This window comes from Selaginella moellendorffii, unplaced genomic scaffold (genome assembly GCF_000143415.4).
Source record: "Selaginella moellendorffii unplaced genomic scaffold, v1.0 SELMOscaffold_88, whole genome shotgun sequence".
NCBI classification, from domain to species: Eukaryota; Viridiplantae; Streptophyta; class Lycopodiopsida; order Selaginellales; family Selaginellaceae; genus Selaginella; species Selaginella moellendorffii.
This window is the reverse complement of record NW_003314349.1, coordinates 164,659-190,531: the sequence shown is the minus strand read 5'-3', so window position 1 is coordinate 190,531 and position 25,873 is coordinate 164,659. Positions and strand designations below refer to the sequence as shown.

The 25,873-nt window shown below is 46.1% G+C and overlaps 6 protein-coding genes across 11 annotated transcripts; 5 read left to right on the top strand and 1 right to left on the bottom strand.

The window, feature by feature from the left end:
- Positions 1-6,851: 6,851 nt before the first annotated feature.
- Positions 6,852-8,991, bottom strand: LOC9637564 (splicing factor U2af large subunit B). Of its 3 annotated transcripts, none has more exons than XM_002988322.2 (2): positions 8,665-8,991; positions 6,852-8,552 (listed from the first exon to the last, which is right to left on the bottom strand). In XM_002988322.2, the coding sequence occupies exons 1-2, from the start codon at positions 8,975-8,977 to the stop codon at positions 7,063-7,065; spliced, it is 1,803 nt and encodes a 600-aa protein (XP_002988368.2). In that variant the 5' UTR covers positions 8,978-8,991; the 3' UTR covers positions 6,852-7,062. The 3 variants fall into 3 exon arrangements, with proteins under 3 accessions (XP_002988368.2, XP_024517988.1, XP_024517989.1); XM_024662220.1 differs by having other exon boundaries at positions 6,852-8,612; positions 8,665-8,689; XM_024662221.1 differs by having other exon boundaries at positions 6,852-8,600; positions 8,665-8,686.
- Positions 8,992-9,119: 128 nt separating this feature from the next.
- Positions 9,120-10,847, top strand: LOC9637563 (splicing factor U2af large subunit B). The gene has a single exon (XM_002988388.2). It carries the CDS (start codon positions 9,149-9,151, stop codon positions 10,718-10,720), a length of 1,572 nt encoding a protein of 523 aa, XP_002988434.2. The 5' UTR covers positions 9,120-9,148; the 3' UTR covers positions 10,721-10,847.
- Positions 10,729-13,030, top strand: LOC9637562 (AMSH-like ubiquitin thioesterase 1). 2 transcript variants are annotated; one of them, XM_024662222.1, is made up of 13 exons: positions 10,729-11,120; positions 11,181-11,321; positions 11,377-11,481; positions 11,533-11,609; positions 11,672-11,768; positions 11,815-11,861; positions 11,924-12,170; positions 12,222-12,311; positions 12,368-12,430; positions 12,479-12,553; positions 12,607-12,669; positions 12,723-12,775; positions 12,838-13,030. In XM_024662222.1, the coding sequence occupies exons 1-13, from the start codon at positions 11,004-11,006 to the stop codon at positions 13,010-13,012; spliced, it is 1,350 nt and encodes a 449-aa protein (XP_024517990.1). In that variant the 5' UTR covers positions 10,729-11,003; the 3' UTR covers positions 13,013-13,030. The 2 variants fall into 2 exon arrangements, with proteins under 2 accessions (XP_024517990.1, XP_002988433.2); XM_002988387.2 differs by lacking the exon at positions 10,729-11,120 and having other exon boundaries at positions 11,210-11,321; positions 11,366-11,481.
- A 72-nt stretch (positions 13,031-13,102) lies between these two features.
- LOC9637561 (kinesin-like protein KIN-7O) lies at positions 13,103-19,630 on the top strand. 3 transcript variants are annotated; one of them, XM_002988386.2, is made up of 35 exons: positions 13,103-13,291; positions 13,351-13,440; positions 13,493-13,611; positions 13,666-13,779; positions 13,829-13,910; positions 13,963-14,030; positions 14,085-14,156; positions 14,215-14,360; positions 14,412-14,514; positions 14,568-14,648; positions 14,704-14,772; positions 14,824-14,883; positions 14,933-15,079; positions 15,131-15,187; positions 15,244-15,450; positions 15,498-15,566; positions 15,615-15,764; positions 15,822-15,926; positions 15,975-16,043; positions 16,094-16,306; positions 16,358-16,444; positions 16,493-16,687; positions 16,741-16,959; positions 17,012-17,239; positions 17,294-17,362; positions 17,411-17,539; positions 17,586-17,702; positions 17,750-17,835; positions 17,885-17,951; positions 18,004-18,102; positions 18,149-18,663; positions 18,726-18,786; positions 18,834-19,073; positions 19,128-19,235; positions 19,286-19,630. In XM_002988386.2, the coding sequence occupies exons 1-35, from the start codon at positions 13,144-13,146 to the stop codon at positions 19,403-19,405; spliced, it is 4,509 nt and encodes a 1,502-aa protein (XP_002988432.2). In that variant the 5' UTR covers positions 13,103-13,143; the 3' UTR covers positions 19,406-19,630. The 3 variants fall into 3 exon arrangements, with proteins under 3 accessions (XP_002988432.2, XP_024517986.1, XP_024517985.1); XM_024662218.1 differs by having other exon boundaries at positions 14,704-14,883; positions 18,149-18,475; positions 18,551-18,663; XM_024662217.1 differs by having other exon boundaries at positions 14,704-14,883.
- Positions 19,631-19,632: 2 nt separating this feature from the next.
- On the top strand, positions 19,633-21,497 carry LOC9637559 (probable protein disulfide-isomerase A6). Its single transcript, XM_024662223.1, has 11 exons — positions 19,633-19,833; positions 19,885-19,969; positions 20,035-20,132; positions 20,197-20,252; positions 20,309-20,426; positions 20,487-20,514; positions 20,576-20,667; positions 20,719-20,872; positions 20,930-21,054; positions 21,115-21,214; positions 21,282-21,497. The coding sequence occupies exons 1-11, from the start codon at positions 19,679-19,681 to the stop codon at positions 21,351-21,353; spliced, it is 1,083 nt and encodes a 360-aa protein (XP_024517991.1). The 5' UTR covers positions 19,633-19,678; the 3' UTR covers positions 21,354-21,497.
- A 290-nt stretch (positions 21,498-21,787) lies between these two features.
- On the top strand, positions 21,788-25,873 carry LOC9637558 (glycine dehydrogenase (decarboxylating), mitochondrial). The gene is made up of 15 exons (XM_024662219.1): positions 21,788-23,106; positions 23,174-23,416; positions 23,479-23,556; positions 23,605-23,705; positions 23,756-23,951; positions 24,011-24,136; positions 24,187-24,372; positions 24,421-24,534; positions 24,584-24,736; positions 24,801-24,992; positions 25,049-25,126; positions 25,183-25,308; positions 25,369-25,467; positions 25,527-25,644; positions 25,699-25,873. The coding sequence occupies exons 1-15, from the start codon at positions 21,886-21,888 to the stop codon at positions 25,791-25,793; spliced, it is 3,126 nt and encodes a 1,041-aa protein (XP_024517987.1). The 5' UTR covers positions 21,788-21,885; the 3' UTR covers positions 25,794-25,873.

Genomic DNA, 25,873 nt, shown 5'->3' with positions numbered 1-25,873 from the left:
AATTTAGTATCTTATATAATAAATAGTGAAAAAGTTTGGTGGGCTACACACACAACAAATCATCTTGGATGTTTCAACTAAAATTAATAAAACTTCTCATCTTTATAATATAATGTCTATTATACAACACATCATAAATTTGGCTTAAAATTCCAATATTGATTTGCTTGATATATAGTGCATAAGCTTTAAGCTTGAGTACATTGATCTTTTTGACACAAAAGACTATTTAATTTTGGCTTTAACTTTACATCATCACTATTGAGCATTATAAGATGGGCATAAAATAAAGTGCTCAAACTACTAAGGTTTACGAATTTTTGCAACAAATTTAAAATTTTTATGCATTCATATGTTAGGGTGCTAATGTGGTTCTAGAATTATTGAGCCAAATAATCCTTTAAAATGGGTGTATTTTCAAGAATTAACATTGCTTTATGCACTCTCTGTTATGCAAGTTGTTGGTGATTTATTTACTTTAGTATTTTTTATTCCCAATAAGATAGGTAAGACATAATTTTATTTCCGCATAAATTTTTTAAAACAGATAAATATAAATTATATGAAGCATAAACATTCATGGTAAGGAGGTCCCAAAAAACACTTACTAGGAAAGATGAGGAATTTAAGTTAAATATAGGAAAACATATACATATCTAGTTCTAACAAGGAGGTTTTTGCCATTGATGTGTGCATAAGAATGAAGATGAAAGCCATGGATGCTTTTCAATTAATTTATTCCTGGAAAGATGAGTCATTAAAAGTAGATATAAAAAACCTCAAATTAAATAGCATATTTTAGATTTTTGTATGCCATAATTTCCTCTAGAACTACTGCTATCATTTAAATTAGTATGAGAGAAGTGGACTAACATGCTTGCCACATATTTCTAATATATATTGGTCATATAAAGTCACTAAAAATACACTCAAGTATGTATGGACTCTATTGATGTTGTATTGCTTGAATTATAGTCTTTTTGTTTTCAACACCAGATTTTTAGACAAGTTCATATTCTTTAAGTCCATTTTGACTTAACATTTCTACTCTATTTGTCAATATTATCTCCTCATTTTTTATAATCTTTTCAATTTCAATAGGACCTTCACTTGTAAACAATGATTCCTTACTATCTCTGGATCATCCATTTTGGGCTTATAAACCATAAACATTATGTTTATCATGTACATTATGAATGGGTTTTCCTTCAATATTTTTAGTATGCTCAACATTTATAAATCCATCAGTAACTCCACTTAAGAACACCTTCTCTTCAAACCAACACATTTGTAGTAGCTCCATTTGTGAATACTTTCTCCTTTACCAACATATCAACAATAATTCCATTTGTGAGCAGTAGTTCATTTTTTGTGAACATATTATCTTCCACTAACACATCAATTGTAAACACAATCTATTTCATAAAACAGCTTCTTTAGCTATCATGTTTTTTATTTTCCTTTTGAATATCGTTTTAAGATAGACAATTATCAAATTAAAATTTCTAACAAGTTGCTAAGATCCTAAAGGCACTATTCAAAGAATATATTAATTCCATGTTTTATTTGAAAGTAGAATATATTTCTATGTACTAGTTTTTCTTCTACTTGTATCAACCGATTTTATTGATTTCACATTCTTCTTTCTACATTAACTAGTTCAAATATTTTAATAACATGTGAAATGTTAAGGACTTCCTCATGTTTGTCAATGTCCATTGGGGTTAGGTCACCAAAAAACTCGCATGTAATGCTATCCTTAGCATGTACATCTTCCTCCAAGGAGTCTAACATATATGCGAGTCTGTGTTTCATTAATATCATGTAATATAATAGGTGTATTGTTTATAACAACTTTGTGTGCATTTGGGGATTCTTTTTCATTAGTTGTCTCTTGTATGATTGAGTGATAACACATTCATGCATATTTTTTGAGGAGAAAAATACCATCAATCTTGTCCCAAAGATAGTATATATATTCCTAACCTTTCTCAAATGGTGTTTTTTATCATAATTTATGTATAGACCTGTATTTACCACAGTTATAAAACAATTTTATTTTTTTAATTCTTAGTTAATTACTTTTCCTTTTCCCACAAGAATCCCATTAACCCCTTATAGAGTTATTATATATAGTTTCTTAATAAACTATGAATATTTTCTATTTACATTGTCCACCTTAGTAACTAAAACATTATTTATAGCTATAGTTTGTACTAGACAAAAGTATTAATATAATATTAATATAATAAAATAATGAAGAAAAATTCCAGTCCAGGATGCAAATGTTCTTGGAGGAAACCTCATACTTATGTTAGCACTTTCTTATGAGAACTGAACTACTGCTCAAAAGTCCACTCCAAACAATCACAAGCACCATGAGAATCCCTAAACAGTTATCAATTGAGAAATTAAATCAAAATAATTGGGTTGCCTTAACCTATTCTTGGGTGTTCTTACTGGGATTGAAAGTTTGACTCTTAGGTGTTCTTGCTGGGAGTATTGTAAGCTCACATTTTATAGCTTCACAACTATAGTTTTAGAAGTTGCTACTTGTCATAAGTGCCAAAGCCATGGTCACCATGCATCATGATTGCACCATACCATGTCCACCACCCTACAAAATAAGAAAAAAACAAACCAAACTTTGACTGAACTAGTTCTTGTTTTCGTTCTTCACAGATATGAGGCATAAACAGTTACTAGAGATTGTTAGAATCAGACTGCTAGAACTCAAAAGAACTCACCACACCTGCTCTTGACAATTGTATATAGAACACACAAAGCTGGTAGTAGTCAACCACACACATACCACAATGGTAGCACCAACTATAGAGTAGTGCCATGGCCTAAATTGAAGAGTTGTAACCAAGCTAATTATAGCTGTGAATGCTAGCTGACTCATAACCCTAACCTATGTTATTATTACATATAACTACTTGACTTTTAGTGATTTTGCTAGTGCATCCGTGATAACTGTTAAATATTTCCTCCTCAATCAAATGTTGTTCCACTATTCTTGTCCAAAATGGATTCTTTCATATAATGGTCTTGCATTTATAGTTAAGATTTTTCACATTTTAATGTTTCGGCTGGGGATACATCACACTTTCACAAGTGCTTATTATCCATAAATAAATAGTTTAGTGGAATGTTTTGTTCAGACCTTCTTAAAGATGATTGTGAAGTATGTGAATTTTCAACATTCGAATTAAGATGATTATTTGCTGTCTCTTCAATATACATATGTCATAAGGGTACAAAATTCCATTAGTACTTCACCATAAAAAATTTTATATTGTCATGATCTAATATTGCCAATAAAGTTGGGTTTACCTTTGCAATTGCCACAAGTTGCTAATGCTAGTGTAAGCTCATGAATTTGGACTTCTTAAGAGGTCATCTAACTGTAAAGCTCCTGAGTTTGGGTTTACCTTTGCAATTGCCACAAGTTGCTAATGCTAGTGTAAGCTCATGAATTTGGACTTCTTAAGAGGTCATCTAACTGTAAAGCTTCTAAGTTTGGACTTCCCGGGAGGTCACCCAGCCCAGTACTATTCAAACCCAAGACGCTTAACCCCAAATATCCCAAGACCCTTAACCGATTGGAAAAGGGGATGCACTCTTGTTCATAGGCCCTTTCCCTTTATATTTGAACCCCATGGATCGCCTCTCGAGTCGTTCCCTTTGGTTGTTTACAATTCACCACGCTTCTCTACAAGCTCACGCCCTTGTGAACGGAAGCTGAGAGCCACAACTCTTCTAAGAGCCCCGCTCTCTTGACACTCTACCCCTCGGGTCAAGCCCAGTGGGAGCAAACTGGACCAACCAGATGTCAATCAATATATGGTGTGATTCCCCTAGCCAACTAACAGAGTCGGACTCGAAACCGCTCTGATACCAAATGTAAAGCTCCTGAGTTTGGACTTCCCGGGAGGTCACCCAGCCCAGTACTATTCAAACCCAAGGACGCTTAACCCCAAATATCCCAAGACCCTTAACCAATTGGAAAAGGGGGTGCACTCTTGTTCATGGGCCCTTTCCCTTTATATTTGAACCCCATGGATCGTCTCTCGAGTCGTTCCCTTTGGTTGCTTACACTAGCCTAATACTATTCAAACCCAAAAATGCTTATTTTCAAATATTTCAAAACCTTTAACCAATTAGAAAAAGGGGTGCACTCTTGTTCATGGGCCCTTTCCTTCTATATTTGAACTTTATGGATTATCTTTTGAGTTGTTCTCTTAGGTTGTTTATAGTTAAATTCTAAGATTTATATATAATGAACATTCTTCCATTGATTCTACCAAACTTTATTAAACACTTAAGTTGCATATAAATGGGACAATAACAATGTTACAATTCTTATTATTGTCCATTGTGAAGTATAAAGTGAATGACATTATGCTAATTCATTTTCCCAAATGTTCAATATGCTAATTTGTGCATGTGCATTGACTAAAATGCTTCATACAAAGGGATAAGAAACAATTCCTATAAATTCATCAATCCCTCATCTTAATATTCCTCTAGATTTTAGCCTATCAACCAAAGAACTTGACTACCTTCTATCATTTTGAGAGGAGGGGATGATGTGAGGTACAAATGTACAATTATAATGTTGTATATTAATATTAGTGTACTGAGATTTTAATAAAAATTGGATTGGTTTTAATCTGGAGTACTTAATTTTATATATAAACTAGAGTTTTTGGGTTAATTGATATGCATATTTCTATATTTCATTCCTATATTCCATGCACTCATAATTTATAGTTTTCTAGTGTCATAAAACTATATTTCTAAATTATCTATGTATTCATAAGCTAAAGTTATATAATAAAATAACATAATTTTGGTTTATAGTGTGTTAAGTATCCATTCTTTGATAAATAAAATCAAATTGTTAAGGAAAGCAATGCAGCGTTAGAACTCAAGTGTTGGAGTTGCATTGGAAATGCATTCATGCTAAAGAATAGAACACATAAAAGAACATTTTTCTTCCAATCTCTTGTCAAACACAACTGCCAACAAAGCCATGGAACCTTGTCCCAACAGTTATCGTGATGTGGCCTTTTTGACAGTGTCAAACCGTCCTAGCCAGCATGCCCAATTTCATTGGCCGGCAAACACCAATGCAGCATCAAGCTGCTCTCAGTGACTAAAGTCACCAAAACACCATGTTAGGAAGTAAGGAAGTTCTTTGCAAACTTAAGCCTAAACTCAGAACTTTGAATCGCTTTCCCCATGGCTACAGAAAACTAGCTTCCAAGCAACCTTTAGCTCGCCCTCCAGCTCTATCGCAATGCCACACCATCATGTTCAAGATGATCCCAATGCCCAATGCTGGCATAACATAAAGCCCACCTTCTCCCAGCATTCCAGCTACTGACACCTATGTGGAGCTGCTGGCACAGATTTTCGTCTTCCTGATTGTCGCACAAGGAAAATTGCGCTCAGTGCCAATGCTTAACTTAGTTTCTTGGTATCTATCTGGAGTAATTCTAGTGCTGGTCAATTTCAGAAGCACAAGCCATAGAAGCCTACAACTTGTTGAGCGCAAGATCCTACATCTTCTAAATGATTGCGCGCAACCCTAAATTTTCTGTGGCATGTGCCCAGGAGAGCATTGCTACACGTTATTTTTCCCCCACCGTGGATACGTGCCTGCGATCAGACGGCTACGGACCTCCGCTCCTCGCTTTATATATATACAGATGCCTCTCCAATACTTCGTTTCAAAGTCTTCTGTGTGGGCGATGGCCAATTGCGAGCTGCTGGGCGATGTGAGAGGCGTCCAGCTCTTCAGCGATCGTGAGGCCCCAGTGCCCGGATTGTCCGAGCTTCAACAAGGGCGAATTTGGATGCAAGGGCGTGATCCTGGAGCGAGGAACGGGAATATGGGCTCGAATCAAATCGGCTACCACCGGCAAGCGCGCGCTACTCGTCTACTTCCATGGCGGTGGATTCGTCGCCGCCTTCTCCCATGCTTTGGACATTTTCCACTATCTTTGCGGTGCCATCTCCCAAAAGATGGGGATGATCGTCGTCTCCGTCGCCCACAGGCTCGCGCCGGAGCATCGCCTCCCCGTGGCATTCGACGATTCTTTCGTGTCTCTTCAGTGGCTTCAATCCCAGGCCCAGCAATCGCCCGTGGATCGCGACCCCTGGCTCCAGAACGCGGATTTCTCCCGGGCATCAGCTAGCTGCCCGATTGATCCACTGCGATCTCTCGCCGCTGGAGATCAAGGACTCATCCATTCTTTGGAGCCGAGGAGAGATCCAAGTCCGAGATCCAGTCGCTCCAGCGGCCCGACGTTCTCACGCTCGCGGCCTGCGATGCTCTCTGGCGACTTTGTCTCCCCGAGGGTGCCAGCCGCGACCATGACTACTGCAGAGTCCCGAGTGCCGAGGAGATATCGATCCAATGCCGCCATCGCTGCTGCTGGTGGGATCTCGAGACGTGCTCTACAGCCGCCAAGTGGAGTACTACCAAGAGCTCCGGAAAGCTGGCAAGGATGCAAAGCTTGCCGAGTATCCAGATCGAGGCCATTCCTTGCCGTTTCCAGAGGTCGAGGGAGAAATGGATTTACTCGTACGGAGAGATCATCCAGTTCGTGAACAAATACTCCAATTGACATGCCGTTGCTCCTTTCACATATCCTACAATGAAGCAGACTTTAGCAAACTTTAGCCAAGGGATATGATCCAAGAGTGTACCTGGATAGTACTGGAACGCACAACTCCAAAGTTCTGTGAAATCGAAAGAAAAGAAAAGTAAAACAGAGACATACCTGGGAGGTTGCTCCTCCCATTCATTCCTACACATCAAACGCAAACTTATCAAGTAGTAACGAAAGAGAGAAAAAAGATAACCGTGAGAACACTACAAGAGCAGCCCGGCTGGTACCCCTTGAATTCCATCTCACGAACCATAGTCTCGCTCGATCATTGCAAGACCCAAGAAACAAAACCAGCCGACCAAAACGAGCTTTTCCCCTTCTGCCTCTCTCGAGTGTGTAGCCTGTGCCTGTGCTTGTCGACCAGACCATCCTCTTCGACTCAACCACTGAAATCCCCCACCATGAACTGTTCCTCCGGGTAGTAAGTCGCCACCACCGCCCTCCCATCAAACTTCCTGCCGTTGAGCGATATCCTCGCCCGCGTCGCGGCGCCGGTATCCTCAAAGTGCACGAAAACCTTCCCCACGCCGTCCACCTCCGCCGCCTGTGACGGCCGCGGTATCACCAAGTGGAGCACCGTCCCAAACTTGCCGCACTCGTCGCGCATGTCCTCCAGTATCTCGTCAAACTGCTCGTCCTCGATGAGCTCCGCCTCCAGCACCGCCTCCTTGAGGCACAGCACCCTCGTCGCGCCCTCGTCCGGGAACACGCCGTTCATCGTCAAGCTCTTGGCGAGGCTGAGGATGTGAGCGTGATCCTGCCCGGCCTGCTGCCCGTTTGCCGTCGCCCGCCGCACCGTCAGAGTCCTGTCCCCCATCTTGAGCCCGTTGAGCGCCGCGCAGGCCACGTCCGTCACGTTTGGATCCTGGTACACGCAGAAGCCATAGCCCTTCGAGTTCCCGGACTCGCGGTCCTTGACGAGATCAAACCCACGAAGCGGGCCAAACGACTCCAGCAGCTCCCGGATCTGCGGCTCGGTCAGGTAGTACGGCAGGCCCCCGACAAAGATCCTGTCGGGGCCGTCAACGCCGCCGCCGGCCCCGGGGGTGAGCCCGACGGCGGCGAGGTTGAGGCTCGGACTCGGCTGGCTGGGGCCGAGGTTCGCCGCCACCGACGGGTTGTAGTCACTCGGCCTCCTCACTCTCACCGACACGCCCTGGAAGCTGATCCCGTCCAGGGCCATGGCGTTGCTCGCCTCCTCCACCGTCCTCATCTCCACAAACGCGAACTTCTTCTCCTGGTTGATGTAGACGTTCACGACCACGTCCCCGGGGCCGGCGGTGTTGCCCCCGACATTCACCATCACCTGGTTGAAAAAGGTGGCGATGGTTTGCTCGTTCACGAGGCCCGGGAGGCCGCCGACGTAGACTTGGCGGGCGTGGCGAGTGGCCTGCTGGGTCATGGTTTGCGGAGGCATGGCAAAGGCCGCCAGCGGCGGCATCACCGCGGGGAAGAAGCCGGGGGGGTTGGCGAGCACCTGCGTCGTGGAGGTCGGAGGCACGTCGAATCCACTCGCCCTCTTGGCCCGGCGATCCTCGGACCCCGACCGGGACCGCGAGCGCGATCTCGAGTGGTCGTGCTCGCGGGACTTGCCGCGGGACCTCGAGTGTGATCTCGACTGGCGCTTGTGGTGCTTGCGATCGTGGTGGCCGCCCTTGCGGTGGTGGTGATCCCTGTCCCTGTCGTAGCGGCCCTCTTCCTTTTCTTTCTCGCCGCCCCTGTCGCCCCTTTCCCTGTCCCGGTGGTGCCGTCTCTCGCGATCCCGGCCGCCGAAATCCCTGTCTCGGCTGTGACGATCCCTCTCGCCCTCTCGATCATAGGCCGACCCATTCTGCGGCTGCTCTCTTGCGGGAGGATCGTCCTCGTACCCTGCCATACCCCGGAAATCGCCTCAGAACAGCATAGGATACCTAGAATCTGGAGGCAATCCTGGCGCCGAGAATCAGCAGAGAGACACAAGAGCCGGCGAGCGGCCGCTTACCTCGACACAGAGCTTCTTCCCACACACACCAAACCCTAGAGCTTGGAACCCTACCCGCCTTATTTGCTGGCGTGGCGGGCAGCCGGAGCCGTCGGATCCCCGCCTGACATGGCAGAGCTGGCATCGTTCGATTTGCCTGGAATCCATCGCTACCATCATTCATCGGTGTTCTTCGATTGGATGGAGATGCCCGGCCCGGGTATATGCTGCCATCACCGGTGGAGGAAATCCAGGGCATAGATTCGCGCCATCGAGCATTGCGATGGCGATGATCGAGACCCCGGCCAGGAGATTTCGCCACTGCGCCTGCCATGGCGCGCTCTGGAATGCGATGATCCAGAGGAAGGGATTGAAATGCGATACAATCCTTGCGGGCGCTCGCTTGCTCGAGGCCGCGGCCATCGAATCGATTCGACTATAGGTAGAACCCTATCTTACTGTACTAAACACACAAAGGGGGGAAGAGCTAGGGTTCTTGAGCGTCATGGCGCCTAGGGCCGCTACCTCAGATCCATCCAAGCCGGACGGCGATTCCGCGCGCAACGAGGTAAAATCTCCGTCCAGCAGCACCCGCAGGAGCCAGCGGGATCCAGACGAGCGCCGCCGCAGCGACGATCACAGGCACAGCGGGAGCTCCCGGCGGCGAGCCCGCTCGCGCTCCCGGGACGACAGGAGAATGCGCTCCAGGTCCAGGGAGAGGAATCGCTATAGGAACCACGACAGTAGACGCCACAGTAGGAGCTCTTACCAGCCTCGTCCCCGGCGATATAGATCCCCGAGCAGCAGTAGTAGCGGCAGTAGAGAAAGAAGGCGAAGAAGAAGAACAAGGGACAGTAGCAGCAGTGGGAAATCATCGCCATCGCCATCGCCACCGCGATCTAGATCGCGCTCTCGATCGGAGAGCCAGAACCAAAACCATCAACAGCAGCAAGCACAGCCTCAGCAGCTTCAGCAATCGCAGCAAGCATCGCAGCTCCAGCCATCGCAGCAGCAATCCTCGCAGGTCCAGGTCCAGGTCCAGCCATCGCAACCAGTAGTTCTTCCAGCCGGGATCGCCCAGCTCCCGGTGGTGCTGCGAATGCCACAGATGCCGCAGATCACCAAGCCGGCTCGCCGGGTCTACGTTGGCGGCCTCCCGGCCGTGGTGGACGAGGCCCGGATCGCCACCTTCTTTAACCACGCCATGGCAGTGATCGAAGGCAACACTTACGGCCAGGGTGGCGACGCCGTGGTGAGCGTCTTCATCGACCACGCCAAGAACTACGCGTTTGTGGAGATGCGCTCGGTGGAGGAGGCCAGCAACGCCATGGCTCTGGACGGGATCATCTTCGAGGGCTCGCAAGTCCGGATCCGGAGGCCCAGTAACTACAACCCCGAGCACGCCATGCTGTTTGGATCGTCCCAGCCGAGCCCGTCTCTGCGGCTCGACAAAGTTGGATTGGTCTACCGCGCTCACGCCGATGGACCGGACAGGATCTTCATCGGGGGGCTCCCTTACGAGTGGGGCGACGCGGAGGTCCGGCAGCTGCTAGAACCATTCGGAGCTCTCCGCGCGCTCGACATCGTCAAGGACTCGTACACTCGAAAGTCCAAAGGCTATGGCTTCGCGGTTTACGAGAACCCGGCCTCCACCGACGCGGCTTGCGCAGCGCTCAACCAGAAGCCACTCGAGGGGAAGATCCTGCGCGTCCACCGCGCGACGAACTCGTCCGGGAACCCGGCGCTCGTTCTTCTCCCGCAGAGCTCGGAGCTGGGGACTCGGGTGGTGTGCCTTTGCAACGCCGTGTCCGAGGAGATGCTGCGAGACGAGAAGGAGTACGCGGAGATCATCGAGGATATGAAGGAGGAGTGTGGGAAGTATGGGCCGCTGGTGAGCGTGGAGATTCCTCGCGGCGATGGAGCTCCGGGGCTCGGGAAGGTGTTCCTCGAGTACAAGGATTTGGTCTCGGCGCTCAAGGCGCGGCATGGATTGCAAGGCCGGAGCTTTGACAAGAGGACCGTCCAGGCAACGTACTACCCGGAAGATAAGTTCTCGGCTAAAGATTATGGTGGCTAACGCGCGGAATTTTTTCCAGCTATCTTCACATCGTCTTCTATTTGTAAACGCAGTCGTCCATCCAGTGTTCTTCGTTTGTTCTACGTTGTTGTTCTTATTCTCTCTCTAACAGTGTGAAGTTTTTTTTTCTTGTTTTGTTTTGGTCTTTTTTTTTGTATCTCTATGCAGGATTTGGACGGCCGAGATTGGTCGATCCTAGTCGTTGGTTTACACGCAAGAACTTTCTTTGTTTTTTCTTCTCTCTTCAACAGGGGATTGGTTTCTAGGGTTTTTGGAGAGCGCAATGGCGCCAGCGGATGGCAATGCGTTCTCGGTGGAGGCATTCGCTCCCCGGCGGCGCGTGGATCATCGCCTGTCGCTTAGGATCTACTTCCGCACAGCCGATAACATCCTCAAACAGGTATTGGGAGGATGGATTGGGAGAATTCTCGCTCAGTGATTTGGGGTTTGTTCTTGGCAGGCTAGTGTCTATAGGCGTGAGGCTAATACACTGGAGCTCTATGTGTTGCTGTTGCGGTACGCCAGCTTGGTGTCGGAAACCATTCCGGATCATCGACAGTACCTGGGAAGCAACCCTCTGGATAAGTTGCATTTGAAACGAGTAAGTGAGTTCTTCTATTCCTCCGAGCTCATGAATCTGATCAGTGGTGGCTCAGAAACTTGTGGAGGCTTTGCAAGAGCTGGAAACGCTAAAACCTGATGTACAGTCGCTGGTTCGTGCGAGAAATCAGCTGGCAACTAGGCAAGCGATTCTTCGTCAGGTATGCCTTGCTTTTGTTCTGTATGCTTGTTCGAGCTCTTTTGGTTTCCAGGAGAAACAACAACCTGTTCTAAGTTCTCAAGATAATAACGGAAATGTATATAAGGCTTCCTTGTTCGAAAACAAGTTGTTAGTAATGTCTGCTGCTGATCTTTATGCGGTACTTAGCGTTTTCCTTTGTTTAAATGCAGGTCGTGGAGGCTTCCCACTCCCAGTGCTGAGACCATAGCCAGACATTCTTTTCTCGTCTCGAAGCCTCACATTTCGAAGCCCTTGGAGCCTTTTAAGGTTTGCGAAATTGTACTTACTTCGGCATTGACAACATGAAATTTAGATCCAATATCCATGCCTTTTCGACCCCGCTCCTCCGGAAACCAACAGGTATTGGTCATTTACCGAGAGAGAAAAAGAAGAGAAGATGCTGAAGTATTGTTTTTCAACAGTGTAACGCCGCCCACTCAACCTCAGGCTCCAGAAGCTGTTTTGGACCAAAAGGATGAAGATGTCGTGACTCTACTTCAACCAGTGGAGCCACCTTCGCAATTTGATCTAGTCAATCAGCTCTCCCCTCCCCCTGTCTCCGTTCCAGTTGAAATGCCGCAAGAGAGCTGCTCGCCTGTTAGTACCGAGCCCGATTTGTCGTTGGAAATCGATGCATTACCGTCAAAGGAACCCAAGCACTTGCATATGGTAACGATTACAAGTTCATTTTTCCTTTGACGCTTACGAGTGTCGTTGCAGTCATCTTCACTGATGGACGAGTTTATGAGGATGGCGAAGTCCAACACGTCAAAAAACATTGAGACTTGTGGGGTTTTAGCCGGCTCCCTGGTACGAACTACTTGCGCTTGCATCGCATTTTTCATAGTAGTGTTTTGCTATTGTAGGAAGGCGGGAATTTCTTTGTGACTGCACTGATCATTCCGAAGCAACAAGCGACTGCCAATACCGTAAGCGATCAATATCACGTAACGAAACTTATTTCGCTATACTTGCAGTGCGAGACGATAGACGAGGAAGAGATTTTCTTCGCTCAAGACAAGCGTGGCCTATTTCAACTGGGATGGATTCACGTAAGCACTAGACGTTCCATTTTCTGTGAAGCTCAAACTCACTTTTTCCGCAGACACATCCCACGCAATCCTGTTTCATGTCATCCGTCGACGTTCATACACACTACTCTTACCAGGTACACTGTGTTCTTTATTTCGTTGCGAAAAGAAACAAGCTTTTCCATCACAGGTGATGTTGCCAGAAGCGATAGCGATCGTGATGGCACCGCAAGACGCATCCAAGTGAGTAGATTTCTCCATGGTTTGGCTCAACTCTAGCTGAGAGAATTCTTTTGTTCTTCCAGAAACTTTGGAATTTTTCGGCTCTCCGACCCTGGTGGAATGAACGTAATCCAGCAATGCTCCAAGCGTGGCTTCCATGGGCACGATCCAACAAGCGATGGAACGCCACTGTACCATAGAACCAGCCATGTATATCTAGACCCCAAAGTGAAATTCGATGTTGTTGATCTGAGATAAAACCTTTTTCCCGCCAAATTTCAAATTTGCCCTAAGGGATATGCTCCGAGGAGCAGCGAGGGACGCGCGCCTCAGGGTTTTGGGGCCGGGGTGAGCTCGCTGAGAGGCTAGATCAGGGCGCCAGTGCCGCGATGGAGAAGATTGTAGTCTCCATTCGTGTCCGGCCGCTCAGCAAGCAGGAATCCGCCAAAGGAAGCCCTTGGAAGATCTCATCCAACGCCATTTCTTTGTGCAATGCTGCCACTGGGACGGTGCTGCCCGGCCACACTTACATCTTCGGTACGCTCATAGCCAATTCTTTCTCTTTGAGCTGTTGCGAGTAATGCTCTGGATGATAGACAGCGTTTTTGGGACGGAAGAGAAAACAGTGGAGCTGTACGATGCTCATACCAAAGCGATTATCAGCTCTGCCGTGAAGGGCATCAATGGTGAGTTGAGGTTCTTGCTTCTTTTGGTTGGAAGTTGGAGAATTGTTTCCAGGAACTGTTTTCGCCTATGGGCAGACGAGCAGCGGGAAAACTTACACCATGAGAGGTTCTCCTGGCGAGCCTGGTATAGTTCCTTTGTCAGTTCTAGATGTTTTTGCCAACATTCAAAAGGTAGAGTAGCTCCAGATGCTTCCTAGATGACTGTGCTTTCTTTCCAATGTGCAGGCGGAAGATAGAGAGTTTTTGTTGCGGGTATCATACATGGAAATCTACAATGAAGAAATTAATGATCTGTTGGCTCCGGAGAACAGGAAACTCCAAGTTCATGAAAACATTGAGGTAAGAATTTTCCAGTCGAAACTACTGTTTAACAAGCTCCATGCTGTAGCGTGGAATATTTGTTGCTGGGTTGAGGGAGGAGATAGTTTCTTGTCCGGAACAAGTGTTACAGTTGCTGGACTTTGGAGAAGGTATATATTTTTCTACTCCATTCCTTGGCTTACTGTGTTTTCGCTTTGGCAGCGCATCGGCACGTTGGCGAGACAAATATGAATGTGTACAGTAGCAGGTCTCATACGATATTCAGAATGGTACACATTGTGCTTCTTGACTATTTGAGTTTTGTATGTCATTTCTTCTTCAAGGTGATTGAAAGTAGAGACAGAAGTCAGGACGATGCCTTGCAAACTTGTGACGCTGTCCGTGTTTCTGTTTTGGTGAGTTTTCTGATTACAGTGTTTCTTTTCTTGCTGACCGCGCAGCTCTTTTGGCCAGAATCTTGTAGATTTGGCTGGCTCGGAACGCGTTGCTAAAACCGGAGCTGAAGGAGCTCGCCTAAAAGAAGGTTCTCATATCAACAAAAGCTTGATGACTCTCGGAACTGTAATCAACAAACTAAGTGAAGGAATTGAAAGTCAGGGGTATGAGCCTTTTGATATATAGCCTTGGGGGCGACTAACTCGTTTACTAAGGGGTCACGTCCCTTACCGGGATAGCAAATTAACGCGGATCCTTCAGCCTGCTTTAGGTGGAAATGCTCGAACTGTTATTATCTGTAACGTTACACCGGCAATGGTATAGGTTGTTCTCTTTTTTTCCTTCTTACCGAATGCTCTTTTTATTTGTAGGTGCACGTTGACGAGACCAAGGGTACACTGCAATTTGCCAGTCGAGCTATAAGAGTAACTAATTGTGCTCAAGTGAACGAGGTAAAAATGCATTGGTATTTGGAACTCTGAGAGGCAATACTTCTGTTCTTCTCAGATTGTTACAGATGCCGCACTGCTGAAACGACAGAAAAGAGAAATTGAGGAATTAAGAAAGAAGCTACAGGTTTTTAGCGGAAGCACTTGTACTATGACGTCTGATTATTATCTTGTGCAGGACAACCACTCTGAACACTTAGAAGAAGAAGTACTTAGTTTGCGCAATGATATGCTGAAGGTATTGTAGACCAGCTACCTTTGCTTCTGGTTAATCAGGCACTCTCCAGATTGAGCTGGAGAGAGAAAGGATGGCACTTGAGCTACAAAATAAGGCTGAACGTGAACGCCGCATGAAAGAACAGATAGAGAACTTAAGCACCATGGTACTCAATTCGGCAGTTGATGATCGGCACACCGACAAAAGCATGAAGAAGGTTTGTAAATTTGAAAATGTTGGCTTCTCTCAACAGTTGCAAGTTGTGTAGACAAACCGTCGAGAAACCTGGTGTCCGCGGTTGACATCATCAAAATCGGCAGTAGAGGTATGATTCGGCATGTTGTTTGCTAATATTGATAGCTAATCTGTCGTCGTAAACAGGTTCAAAGTCTTAAAGCAAATGTTGTTTCGAACCGCGAACGGCAACTCCCACCGCCATTCGAGGTCTTGAAAGAAGAAGAAGACGTTCCTATGAACGATTCGAAGGAGGTCACTGGCGGGGACAAGGAAACGTTTGTCCCACCACGTGCATCGAATTTTGTTGGCGATCGACGACACAAACTATCTGCTCGCTTGCATGCCAACGAGGTCTGAACTAGTTTTTTCGACAGACAATGATCTAACAATTGTGGCAGGAGGAACTACTGGATTTACAAGCTCGATATCAGGCTTTACACTGTGATTACGAAGTTGCGAATTCCGAAGTATGTGATCCACCATTTGAGAGCTGTTGTCTTATAGTGACGTTCCAGATTGATAAGCTGCGACACGAGAATGAACAGTTGAAGGCCACAGCCTGCAAATCTGAGGCGAAGCACACTGATGGAGATCGGAGGTGTAAAAGCCTAGATGGAAATCAGCTTGATATCCATGCTGAAGTTATCGCAGCTTTACAAAGCCAGGTTTACCTTTTTCATGTGCCTTGTGGTTTGTTTTTTAGTTCTGTTTTTTCTTTGCAGGTGGAAACTCTAGAAATGGAGAAGTTTTATATGCAACGGGAGCTTGATAGCAGAATTGAGCACCAGAAAATTCAGGCAAATAGCGCCAAACAGCTTCTTGAGGGGGTACTGTTTTTTCTTTTCCTTCTAGCTAATACTTATTGATTATTCCAGCTGCATGAAGAACTAAAAGAATCCAATCAACAAATTGAACATATCACCACCCGCAACATGCAGTTAGAGGTACCAATACAAAAAACATTTCTTAATTTTTTGCTGATACCTTGTCGCAGCGAGAAAAAGATGAGGCGGGAAGATCATATGTACAATTGGCTACAGCATTTGAGGATTTGAAGGCTGAAATAGAAGGCTCAATGTCTCATGCAACTGGCTGGATTCAAGAGCTTATGGCTGGGGTCAAAGAGCCTGTGATGTGCTTTGAGGAACTTCGTCTCTTTAACAGCCATACTTTTGCAGAGCTTAAACATAACTTGACTATCCAGAAGGTATCTCCTGTTAATTTTTTTATCCACCTATTATTGATGATTTTGTGTCAGGATGCATTACAACAGCAAATAACTCTGGCAGAGGCTCGAATAATTGAGCTCGAAGCTGCAGCGCTGGATGCAACGAAAAAACCCGAGGTCAGCTTGTTCTCTTGCATACTGGCACGAATCTGATATTTACTGCAGGTTGACCATGAGGATGAATGCTCTAAACTGAAACTCGAAATTCTAGCTCTGCAGAAGGATCTTTCGGGTGTAAAGGCTCTTCCATCTGAGAAAGAGAAAGACAGTTTGCGAAAGGAGCTTGAAAAGTCCAAGACGAAACTGAAAGAAACCGAGGCTAAGCTGAGAACAACTTTACAGGATAAAAGCAAACTAGAGGTAAGTGTTTGAAATATCTTTTTCTCTGTAAGCATCGCTTATCTGCTTTGTAGGCTGAAAAAGCAAACTTTGATAGAGAATTAAAAACTCTTCGAAGTCAGAGTACGTTGCTTCAACGGGATATAGACAGAAAGGAATCTCTTGCGGATAAAAGACGTGACTCTATGGCATGCTTCAACAAAGCAAAGCATCAGTTAAGTTGTGTCGAGGATGCACTACATCAAAAAGCTGTAGATTTGGAAAAGACGAGTTTTGAGTTGCAAGTGTTGCAGGTAAGAGGCTTCATTCCATGCAGAACTTCTAAATTAATAATTGCCCTGGCAGGGTGCTTATCATGAGGTGGAAACTTCGCTGCTGGAAGCTAGAAGCACTATAGTGCAGTTAGAAAAGCAAGTCGAAGCTGCGGCGGAAGAAATCACACTTTTGAAAGAGGAGCGTGAAAAAGCAGTCAGTTCAGCAAATAACACTGCTATCGAACTTAGAGCTGCAACAGAACAATGCGGAGCAAGTAGATTACAGGTGGATGAGCTTCAACAAGCCTATGAGGACTTGGTATGTTTGGTATACCTTTAGATTCACTTGACGTAAACCTTTACACTGTTGCAGAATCGTCAACTTCAAGAACGTAATGCTTCCTTGCAGATGCAAGAAGAGGCTAAACAGGATTTGGTAGTGGTAAGGTTGCAATCATTTTGATTGAATATGAAGTGTTCAGTTTTGCAGGAACTTACAGACGTTTATTATAAACTAGAAGAAGAAAAGGCTGTATCTGCTGCAAGAAGACATGCGATTGAGGAGAAAGAAGGCGAATGTTCTGCTTTGAGCAATAAGATACAAGCTTTGTCTTCTGAGGTTAGTCAATTTTCTGCTGGGTGTGCTGATGTTTTACTTTTATTAGATTGACAAGAGCATACGGATGGAGGCAGTAGAGAACAGCCTGCATTTGGAGCTCAAAAAGCTGGAAGAAACACTTGAAGAAAAAGAAAATCGACTTCAGATTGCTTTGAACCAAACGGTACTCATATTTGTATGCGTCTTTCATCAGTTATATGTTTGATGCAGGTGGACAAGCTTAGAGCTGAACTTGATCCGATCTTACAGAAGGTTACGGAAGTGGAAAAAGATATCGAGAAAGAGATTCGAAGCGGGTAAGCAGCACTTTTTACTGTCTTTAACTACAACAAACTTTCTTTTTAGACTTGAAGACGGTCATATGGTGCAAGAGTTTGAACTGAAAGCTGAATCTTATCAACAACAAATTGTGGTAAGCGTTCTTGTTTACATTTTTCATGTTTACATTTATATTTTGTTGTTAGGAGTTGGAAACTGTGAAGCAAAAAACTGAAGAAACGGTGAAGGGACTAAAAGAATTATTGAAATCGTCAAACGACACTTGTGCGTTGCACGCTGAAAAGGTAACTGCCCCATCCAGAAGTTCTGGTTATTGTTTTTGTTTTACAGATAGTGAAGCTGACGGACGAGCTCAATAGTAAACATCACAAGCTCGAAAAGGTGATCGATGAGCTCAGTATTGAGCACCAGAGAGTCGAGAACCTCTCGAAGGAGCTTGATTGTGAACATCAGAAGTTTGAGAGCCTGAAGGAGGAGCTCAGTTGTGAGCACCAAAAAGTCGAGCAGCTGTCGAAGGAGCTAGATTGTGAACACCAGAAGTTCGCGGAGGAGCTGAGTCGTGAGCACAAGAAAGTCGAGAACCTGACGAAGGAACTCAATTTTGAACATCAGAAGATCGGGAAGCTAACGGACGACCTCACTTATGAGCACCGGAAGATCGAGAAGCTGACGGAGGAGCTCACTTGTGAACGCCAGAAGCTGACGGAGACGCTCACCTGCAAACACCACCAGATCGAGAAGCTGACGGAGGAACTCAATTGTAAACACCAGAAGCTTGAGAAGCTGCAAGAAGAATATCAACACCTTCAGGCATCAGAAGCGGATGAACGTTTGCAAGGCGAGAGGTAAATTACTTCTGATCTTAGCTTTGTTTGTGACGTGTTTTTTTTTTTTTTTTTCGAACCAGAACTTTGCAACATAATCTTCGGCTAGAGAAGCTCGAGGCAACCGTCGAGAGCGGTGAAAGGGTATGCCTTTCTAATTTGGCTTATTAACAGACATGGTTTAACTGCAGGAAATGCGAACTCTTCTTACTTCGAAAACCAAACTTCAAGTGGCTTTCGACGCAATGTCCGCCAGGGCGGATGTCTTCGAGGTGCGGTTGGAAGATGCACGCTGGGACTTGATCGACTTTAGAGACAAAGCCAGACGGGCCCAAGACAAACTGGAGAGCAACCTTACAGCCGCAAAACTCGAAGTCGTGGAGCTCAAAGTGGAGCTTGAGAGTGTCACCAATCAACTCGCAGAACTCCAGGTACATTTTTCTCGTTGTCTCGTTCTAACTACATGACACACTTCCTGTCTCCAGCCTCCTATACCAGAAACAGTTAAAGATGCCTCCTGCTCGAAACGTAAGCCTTCCGAGCTCCACTCGGGCATCACCAAGCTGACGAAAACCAAAGAATCAGATCAAGAGGTACGTAGCGAGTTGCGTGTTTTCGTTTTCTCATCAAGGATTGTCCACAGAAGCTCTCGAGGGACGAGGGTACGCCTCGTCCAAAAACCTCCAGAGATCATCATCAAGATCATCAACAAAGGCGCCCTCTATCGCCACTGGACAACTTACACTCGAAACATCGCCGCTAGAGGAGAAGCTCCACAACTCGCAAGTTTCTAGATCATACTGGACAACTTTCCTTGTAACTTCTCTAGGAATGCCGGGCGTTATTTCTCACAAAGAGGTGCCAAGTTCTAGTCCCTGCCCGAAACTAAACAATTTTTATATTAACTTGTGACGTGGTCATACCCAATGATGGTTTGCCAGGTGCACGTATAGGGGCCTTTAGATCTTGAAAACGGACGGTTGGATTTGCCTCGTGGTGTTTGAGCCACTGTGGTTTAGGGTTAGGTGGAAGCTCGATGGCGAGGATGCTGGCCGTCTTGTTTGTGGCTCTGTGCGTGATCGCTGGAGCTGCGCGGGGCGAGGAATCGGATGTGCTCGTCCTCACGCCCGACAATTTCGATCACGAGGTCGGGCATGAGAGGGCGGCGCTTGTCGAGTTTTATGCTCCCTGGTAAGCGTTGGATCTAGGCGGATCTCGTTTGAATCGATCGCATTTTTCCAGGTGTGGGCATTGTAAGAAGCTAGCGCCCGAGTATGAGAAGGTCGGATCGGCGTTTAGGAAAGTCAAGCACTTATCGATCGCAAAGGCGAGTTTTTTTCTCACATATGTGATTATCGATTAATTGGAACTTTGTGGTTGAATGAAAACCAGATAGATTGCGATGCGCACAAGAGCTTGTGCTCCAAGTTTGACGTAAGCGGGTATCCCACTCTCAAGTGGTTTCCGAAAGGATCTCTCACACCCAAAGAGTAATTTTAGTTTTTTTTCTTCTCGTTATGAATAAATGGGCCAACTTTTTGCTTGTTCGTGTAGTTACTCTGGTGGACGAACTGCCGAGGATCTTGTTGCATTCGTCAACACAGAAGGAGGTATGCTTTTGCGTTTTTGAGAATTCCTTCCTTGAGTTTATTCGAATCACTTGTAGGTGCGAATGCGAAATTGAGTGTGGCGGCATCGGAGGTTGTCGTCTTGACCCCGGCCAATTTCGATGAGATTGTGCTCGACCCCACGAAGGATGTTTTGGTGGAATTTTACGCTCCTTGGTAAGTTGTTTGGTATTCCTCGCAACGAAGCTAAAACGAAAAAAACTTGTCTCTTTTCAGGTGTGGACACTGCAAATCCTTGGCTCCGGTATGACTCAATTGGCTTTTATGCGTCTTATAAATGTTGCATTGACGTGTTTCTTCTCTAGGCTTATGAGTCTGTCGCAACCGCATATAAGGCCGAGAAGAATGTGATCGTGGCAAAGCTTGACGCGGATGCTCACAAGGATCTAGCAACCAAGTAAGTGTTTGATGCTTCATTGTGAACTCACTTTCACATTGGTTCTTGCAGATATGACGTAAGTGGCTACCCAACGCTGAAGTTCTTTCCCAAAGCCAACAAGGCTGGGGAGGATTGTGATGCGCGCTCGGTTGACGAGTTCGTGGAGTTTTTGAATGAGAAGTGTGGCACTTACCGTGATTCCAAAGGTGCTCTCACTGACAAGGTAAGTTCTTGTCCAGCTGAATGCAAAGATTTTCTAACGTGTACGCTTCTCCTGTAGGCCGGAACTGTCTCTAGTCTAGAAGACATTGTCCAGGAGTTCGTAGCTGCCAAAGCTGACGAGCGGGAATCTCTCTCCACAAAGTTGCATGAAGCCATCGCCAAGCTAGAGGGCTCGGACGCTGGGTAAAATCCTTGGATCAAAATTACGAGCTAGAGGTTCTCACGCTGTTTCGTTTCGTGAAGATATGGCGCAATCTACACGAAAGTCCTCAAGAGCATCGCTTCCAAGGGCGAGGAGTATCTAGCCAAGGAACACGAGCGCTTAAGCAGGCTATTGTCAGGGGTAAGCTTCTTTTTCCTTTGCTGTTCTTCACAAAAAGCCTTGTAACGCTCACACAATTTGTTTCCAGGCCGTGAATCCCTCCAAGGCCGACGAGTTGACAGTGAAGAAGAACATCATCTCGCTCTTCATGAAACAATAAGCTTTCACATCATATGTAACTCTTTTTTGTTTCTGCTGGCTAAACACACTATTCTTACAAAATCACACAGGATCACATCGTTTTCTATAGTTATGTTGGAAGGCTATAGCAGAAAAATCAAGGAAATATTTTTTATATGGATTATTTCACGCCATACATGGACTGGTAGATGAGTGGTGGCTGTGAGTGGAGGATCACATACATTGTAGGTGGAAAAGAGGAGGACGCACATTTTGATAGTGTGAAGTCTTTCTAAATTCTCTTATCCCACAATTTTTCTATGGTTTCCAAGTTTCCGGGAGTATGAGTGGCCTGGGCGAGGGGACGGACTCTGTTCCACCGGACGGAGCTCCTCTGTCAGCTGGACGGCTTTGCCACGTGGATGATTCTTGGGCTGCCACGTGGCCGTATCTCCGTTAGGGTGACGGAGATCTTCGGCTAAGTTGGCTGGTGCTCTCCCTCATGAGCTCTACGATAGGCGGTCACTGTGTTCTCGGCGTCTAGGGTTTGTGGGAGCGGCACGGTCGACGCGATGGAGAAGGCGGGCCGGGTGATCCGGCGCTTGAAGCAGGAGCGATCGCTGTATCGGCGACTCCATTCTTCGTCGTCGATCCGGCCGGCGTCGCTCTTGCCCTCGGCATCGCTCTTGCAGGGATCGTCCACCGGATTCCAATGCGCCAGCGGCGGCAGCTCGAAATCTTTCCTTGCCCGGCCGCTGCTGCCATGGTCCGCAAGATCCATCTCCGTGGAGGCGCTGCGTCCGAGCGATACCTTTCCCCGGCGCCACAACGGATCCAGCGCGGAGGAGCAAAAGGTAATGGCCGAGGCCGTGGGATTCTCGAGCATGGATGAGCTTGTAGAGGCCACGGTTCCAAAGCCGATCAAGCGGGGGCCGATGTCGCTGCCAGGCAAGTTCCATGAGGGATTGACAGAGAGCCAGATGATCGACCACATGAAATATCTGGCTGCCAAGAACAAGATCGCCAAGTCCTACATTGGAATGGGCTACTACAACACCATCGTCCCGCCCGTGATCCTTCGCAACATCATGGAAAATCCGGGATGGTACACGCAGTACACACCTTACCAGGCCGAGATCGCCCAGGGAAGATTGGAGTCGCTTCTCAATTACCAGACCATGGTCGCCGAGCTCACGGGCTTGCCGATGTCCAACGCTTCGCTGCTCGACGAAGGAACCGCTGCTGCCGAGGCCATGGGAATGTGTCTCAACATCGGGAGTAGGAAGAGGCCCAAGTTCTTGATCGCTAGCAACTGCCACCCCCAGACGATCGATGTTTGCGTCACTCGTGCGGATGGTCTCGGGATGACTGCTTCGATCGTGGATCCCGACAAGTTTGAGTTCTCCAAGGACGTTTGCGGTGTTCTCGTCCAGTATCCTGCGACCGATGGTAGTATCACGGACTACGCCAGCTTGGTTTCGAGCGCTCATGCGAATGGAGTAAAGGTGGTGGTGGCGACTGACTTGCTAGCACTTACGTGCTTGAAGCCTCCAGGGGAGATTGGAGCCGATATGGCTGTTGGGTCGGCACAGAGATTTGGAGTGCCTCTGGGATACGGTGGACCGCATGCTGCGTTCCTGGCCACCTCGCAGGAATACAAGCGGATGATGCCGGGACGTATCATTGGAGTCAGTGTTGATGCCAATGGAAAGCCGGCACTCCGTATGGCTTTGCAAACTCGTGAGCAGCACATAAGACGTGACAAGGCCACCAGCAACATTTGCACGGCCCAGGTATGGTTTTGGTTTTTGTTCATATGTGTTGCTTCATCATCTCATGATTTCTCTTGTGTTGTTATAGGCTCTTTTGGCAAATATGTCCGCTATGTATGCTGTGTACCATGGACCAGAGGGTTTGAAGGCTATAGCAGATCGGGTACATGGACTGGCAACGGTGTTTTCTGAAGGAGTGAAAAAACTTGGTTATCAAGTCGGTAGCGACCCTTTCTTTGATACTGTCAAAGTTTCCGCTTCGAATGCATCCTCTTTGGCGGAGACGGCTGCGAAAGAAGGAATCAATTTGCGTGTCTTAGACGCGAATACGGTAACTATCGTTTTGATTCTCATGCTGCTATAATTCGTTTCCTCTTAATTTTTTTCGTCCAGGTTACCGTGGCCTTTGATGAGACAATCACTCTTGAAGATGTAGATAACTTGTTCAAAGTATTTGCTAAAGGGAAACAGGTATGTTCTCTGTTTTATGTTTGGTTGTATTTAATAAAAAACTTACAGGTAAATTTTACTGCCGAATCGCTTGCACCATATGCGGGATCGTCATTGCCGAAGGAAATGGTCCGTGAGAGTGCTTATCTGACACATCCCATTTTCAACTCGTAAGTATTATTGTTTTAGTTGCATCCGATATTTATGTTTATTTTTACAGATATCACTCCGAGCACGAGCTTCTTCGTTACCTGCATAGAATTCAAGCCAAGGATTTGTCCCTAGTCCACAGCATGATCCCGTTGGGGTCCTGCACCATGAAGCTGAATGCCACAGTTGAGATGATGCCGGTTACGTTTCCTGAGTTTGCCAACATTCATCCTTTTGCTCCTCTCGATCAAACTGGTGGTTATCAGGTTAGTCGAGTGCTCATTTTCTTTCTATTCGACGTTGTAACGCTTCTGCTTTCTCACAGGAAATGTTCAAAAATCTTGGAGACTTTCTATGTGAAATCACAGGCTTTGATTCCGTCTCTTTGCAGCCGAATGCTGGTGCCGCGGGTGAATATACAGGTTTGATGGTGATTCGTGCTTATCAGAAGGTAATCAGTTCTCATTGGTAGCAATAAGTTTTTATAACTGCATTTTACAGGCGAAAGGGGAAGGCCATCGGAACGTTTGTATCATCCCAGTGTCAGCTCATGGGACAAACCCTGCCAGTGCAGCCATGTGCGGCATGAAGATCGTCTCGATCGGTACAGATGCTAATGGAAACGTTGATATAGCAGAACTGAAACAGGCAGCCGAAGCGAACAAGGATAAACTTTCTGCGTTAATGGTATGTCTGGTTCCATTTCCTGGATATAGTTAACGTTGCAATTCACAGGTTACATATCCTTCTACTCATGGCGTGTATGAAGACGGCATCGATGACATATGCGACATAATTCATAAAAATGGAGGTCAGGTGTACATGGATGGTGCTAATATGAACGCACAGGTATGACTTGCTTTTTTTTTTTAACAAATAACTAATTTATCATTCACAGGTTGGCCTTACAAGTCCTGGATTCATCGGAGCAGATGTCTGTCACTTGAATCTCCACAAGACATTCTGTATACCTCATGGAGGTGGTGGCCCAGGAATGGGTCCAATTGGAGTGAAAAAACACTTGACGCCGTTTTTACCGTCTCATCCGGTGGTATGTTTTTTCTTTCTGTTTTCTTGGTTGTTTTTTTCTTTCAGTAACATTGAGTTCCTAACAGGTATCGACTGGCGGTATACCACCAAGTTCAGAAAAAGCACAACCCCTGGGTACAATTTCAGCGGCACCTTGGGGTTCTGCGTTGATTCTTCCGATTTCCTATACATACATTGCAATGATGGGCTCAGAGGGCCTTACCAGCGCGTCAAAGCTGGCGATACTCAACGCCAATTATATGGCCAAGCGTCTCGAGGTACTAGGTCTTTCACCAAGTGGCATTTGCTGAAAGCTATTTTTTCTTTCCTGTAGGATCATTATCGTATATTGTTCCGAGGCAAAAACGGAACCTGTGCTCACGAGTTCATAGTTGATTTGAGAGCATTCAAGGTGACGTTCCATTGCTAATTGAAGTCGGGGTTAACTGTTGGTGATTACCTGTACAGGCGACAGCAAATATAGAGCCTGAAGACGTTGCAAAACGTCTAATCGACTACGGCTTTCATGCGCCAACTATGTCTTGGCCAGTTCATGGGACATTGATGATCGAACCAACAGAAAGCGAGAGCAAGGTACAGCAATATGTCATCCTGGTTTTGTTTATGCATGTATTCATCATGTTTGTCTCACAGGCGGAGCTGGACCGCTTCTGTGACGCAATGATCTCGATCCGAGAGGAGATACGAGCCATAGAAAATGGCACATGTAACGCTGCGGACAACGTCCTAAAGGTGAACTTCACTTCACGACTGTGTCAAAGCATTTCTTATTTTATTGCTTTTGATTTCAGGGAGCGCCTCATTCTGCCTCTATGGTCCTGTCGGACAAGTGGAACAAGCCCTACTCCCGCAAGCTGGCTGCTTACCCGGCCACATGGGTTGAAAGCTCGAAGTTTTGGCCGTCAACTGGTAAGACTCAGTAAAGCTTTCACTTTTTTGTACTGAAGGTGGTAAATTCCACAGGTCGTGTTGACAATGTATATGGTGATCGCAACCTTGTGTGCACCCTTATTAACGGGGATGCTGCACCCGCTGAAGAGCGGGTGGCTACTGCTTAAGATCGAAATGTGCAAAGAAATCAAATTTCTACGCCTCTTGTACAGCCAGGTACTGAATATGTATACTTTTGCGCACGAAA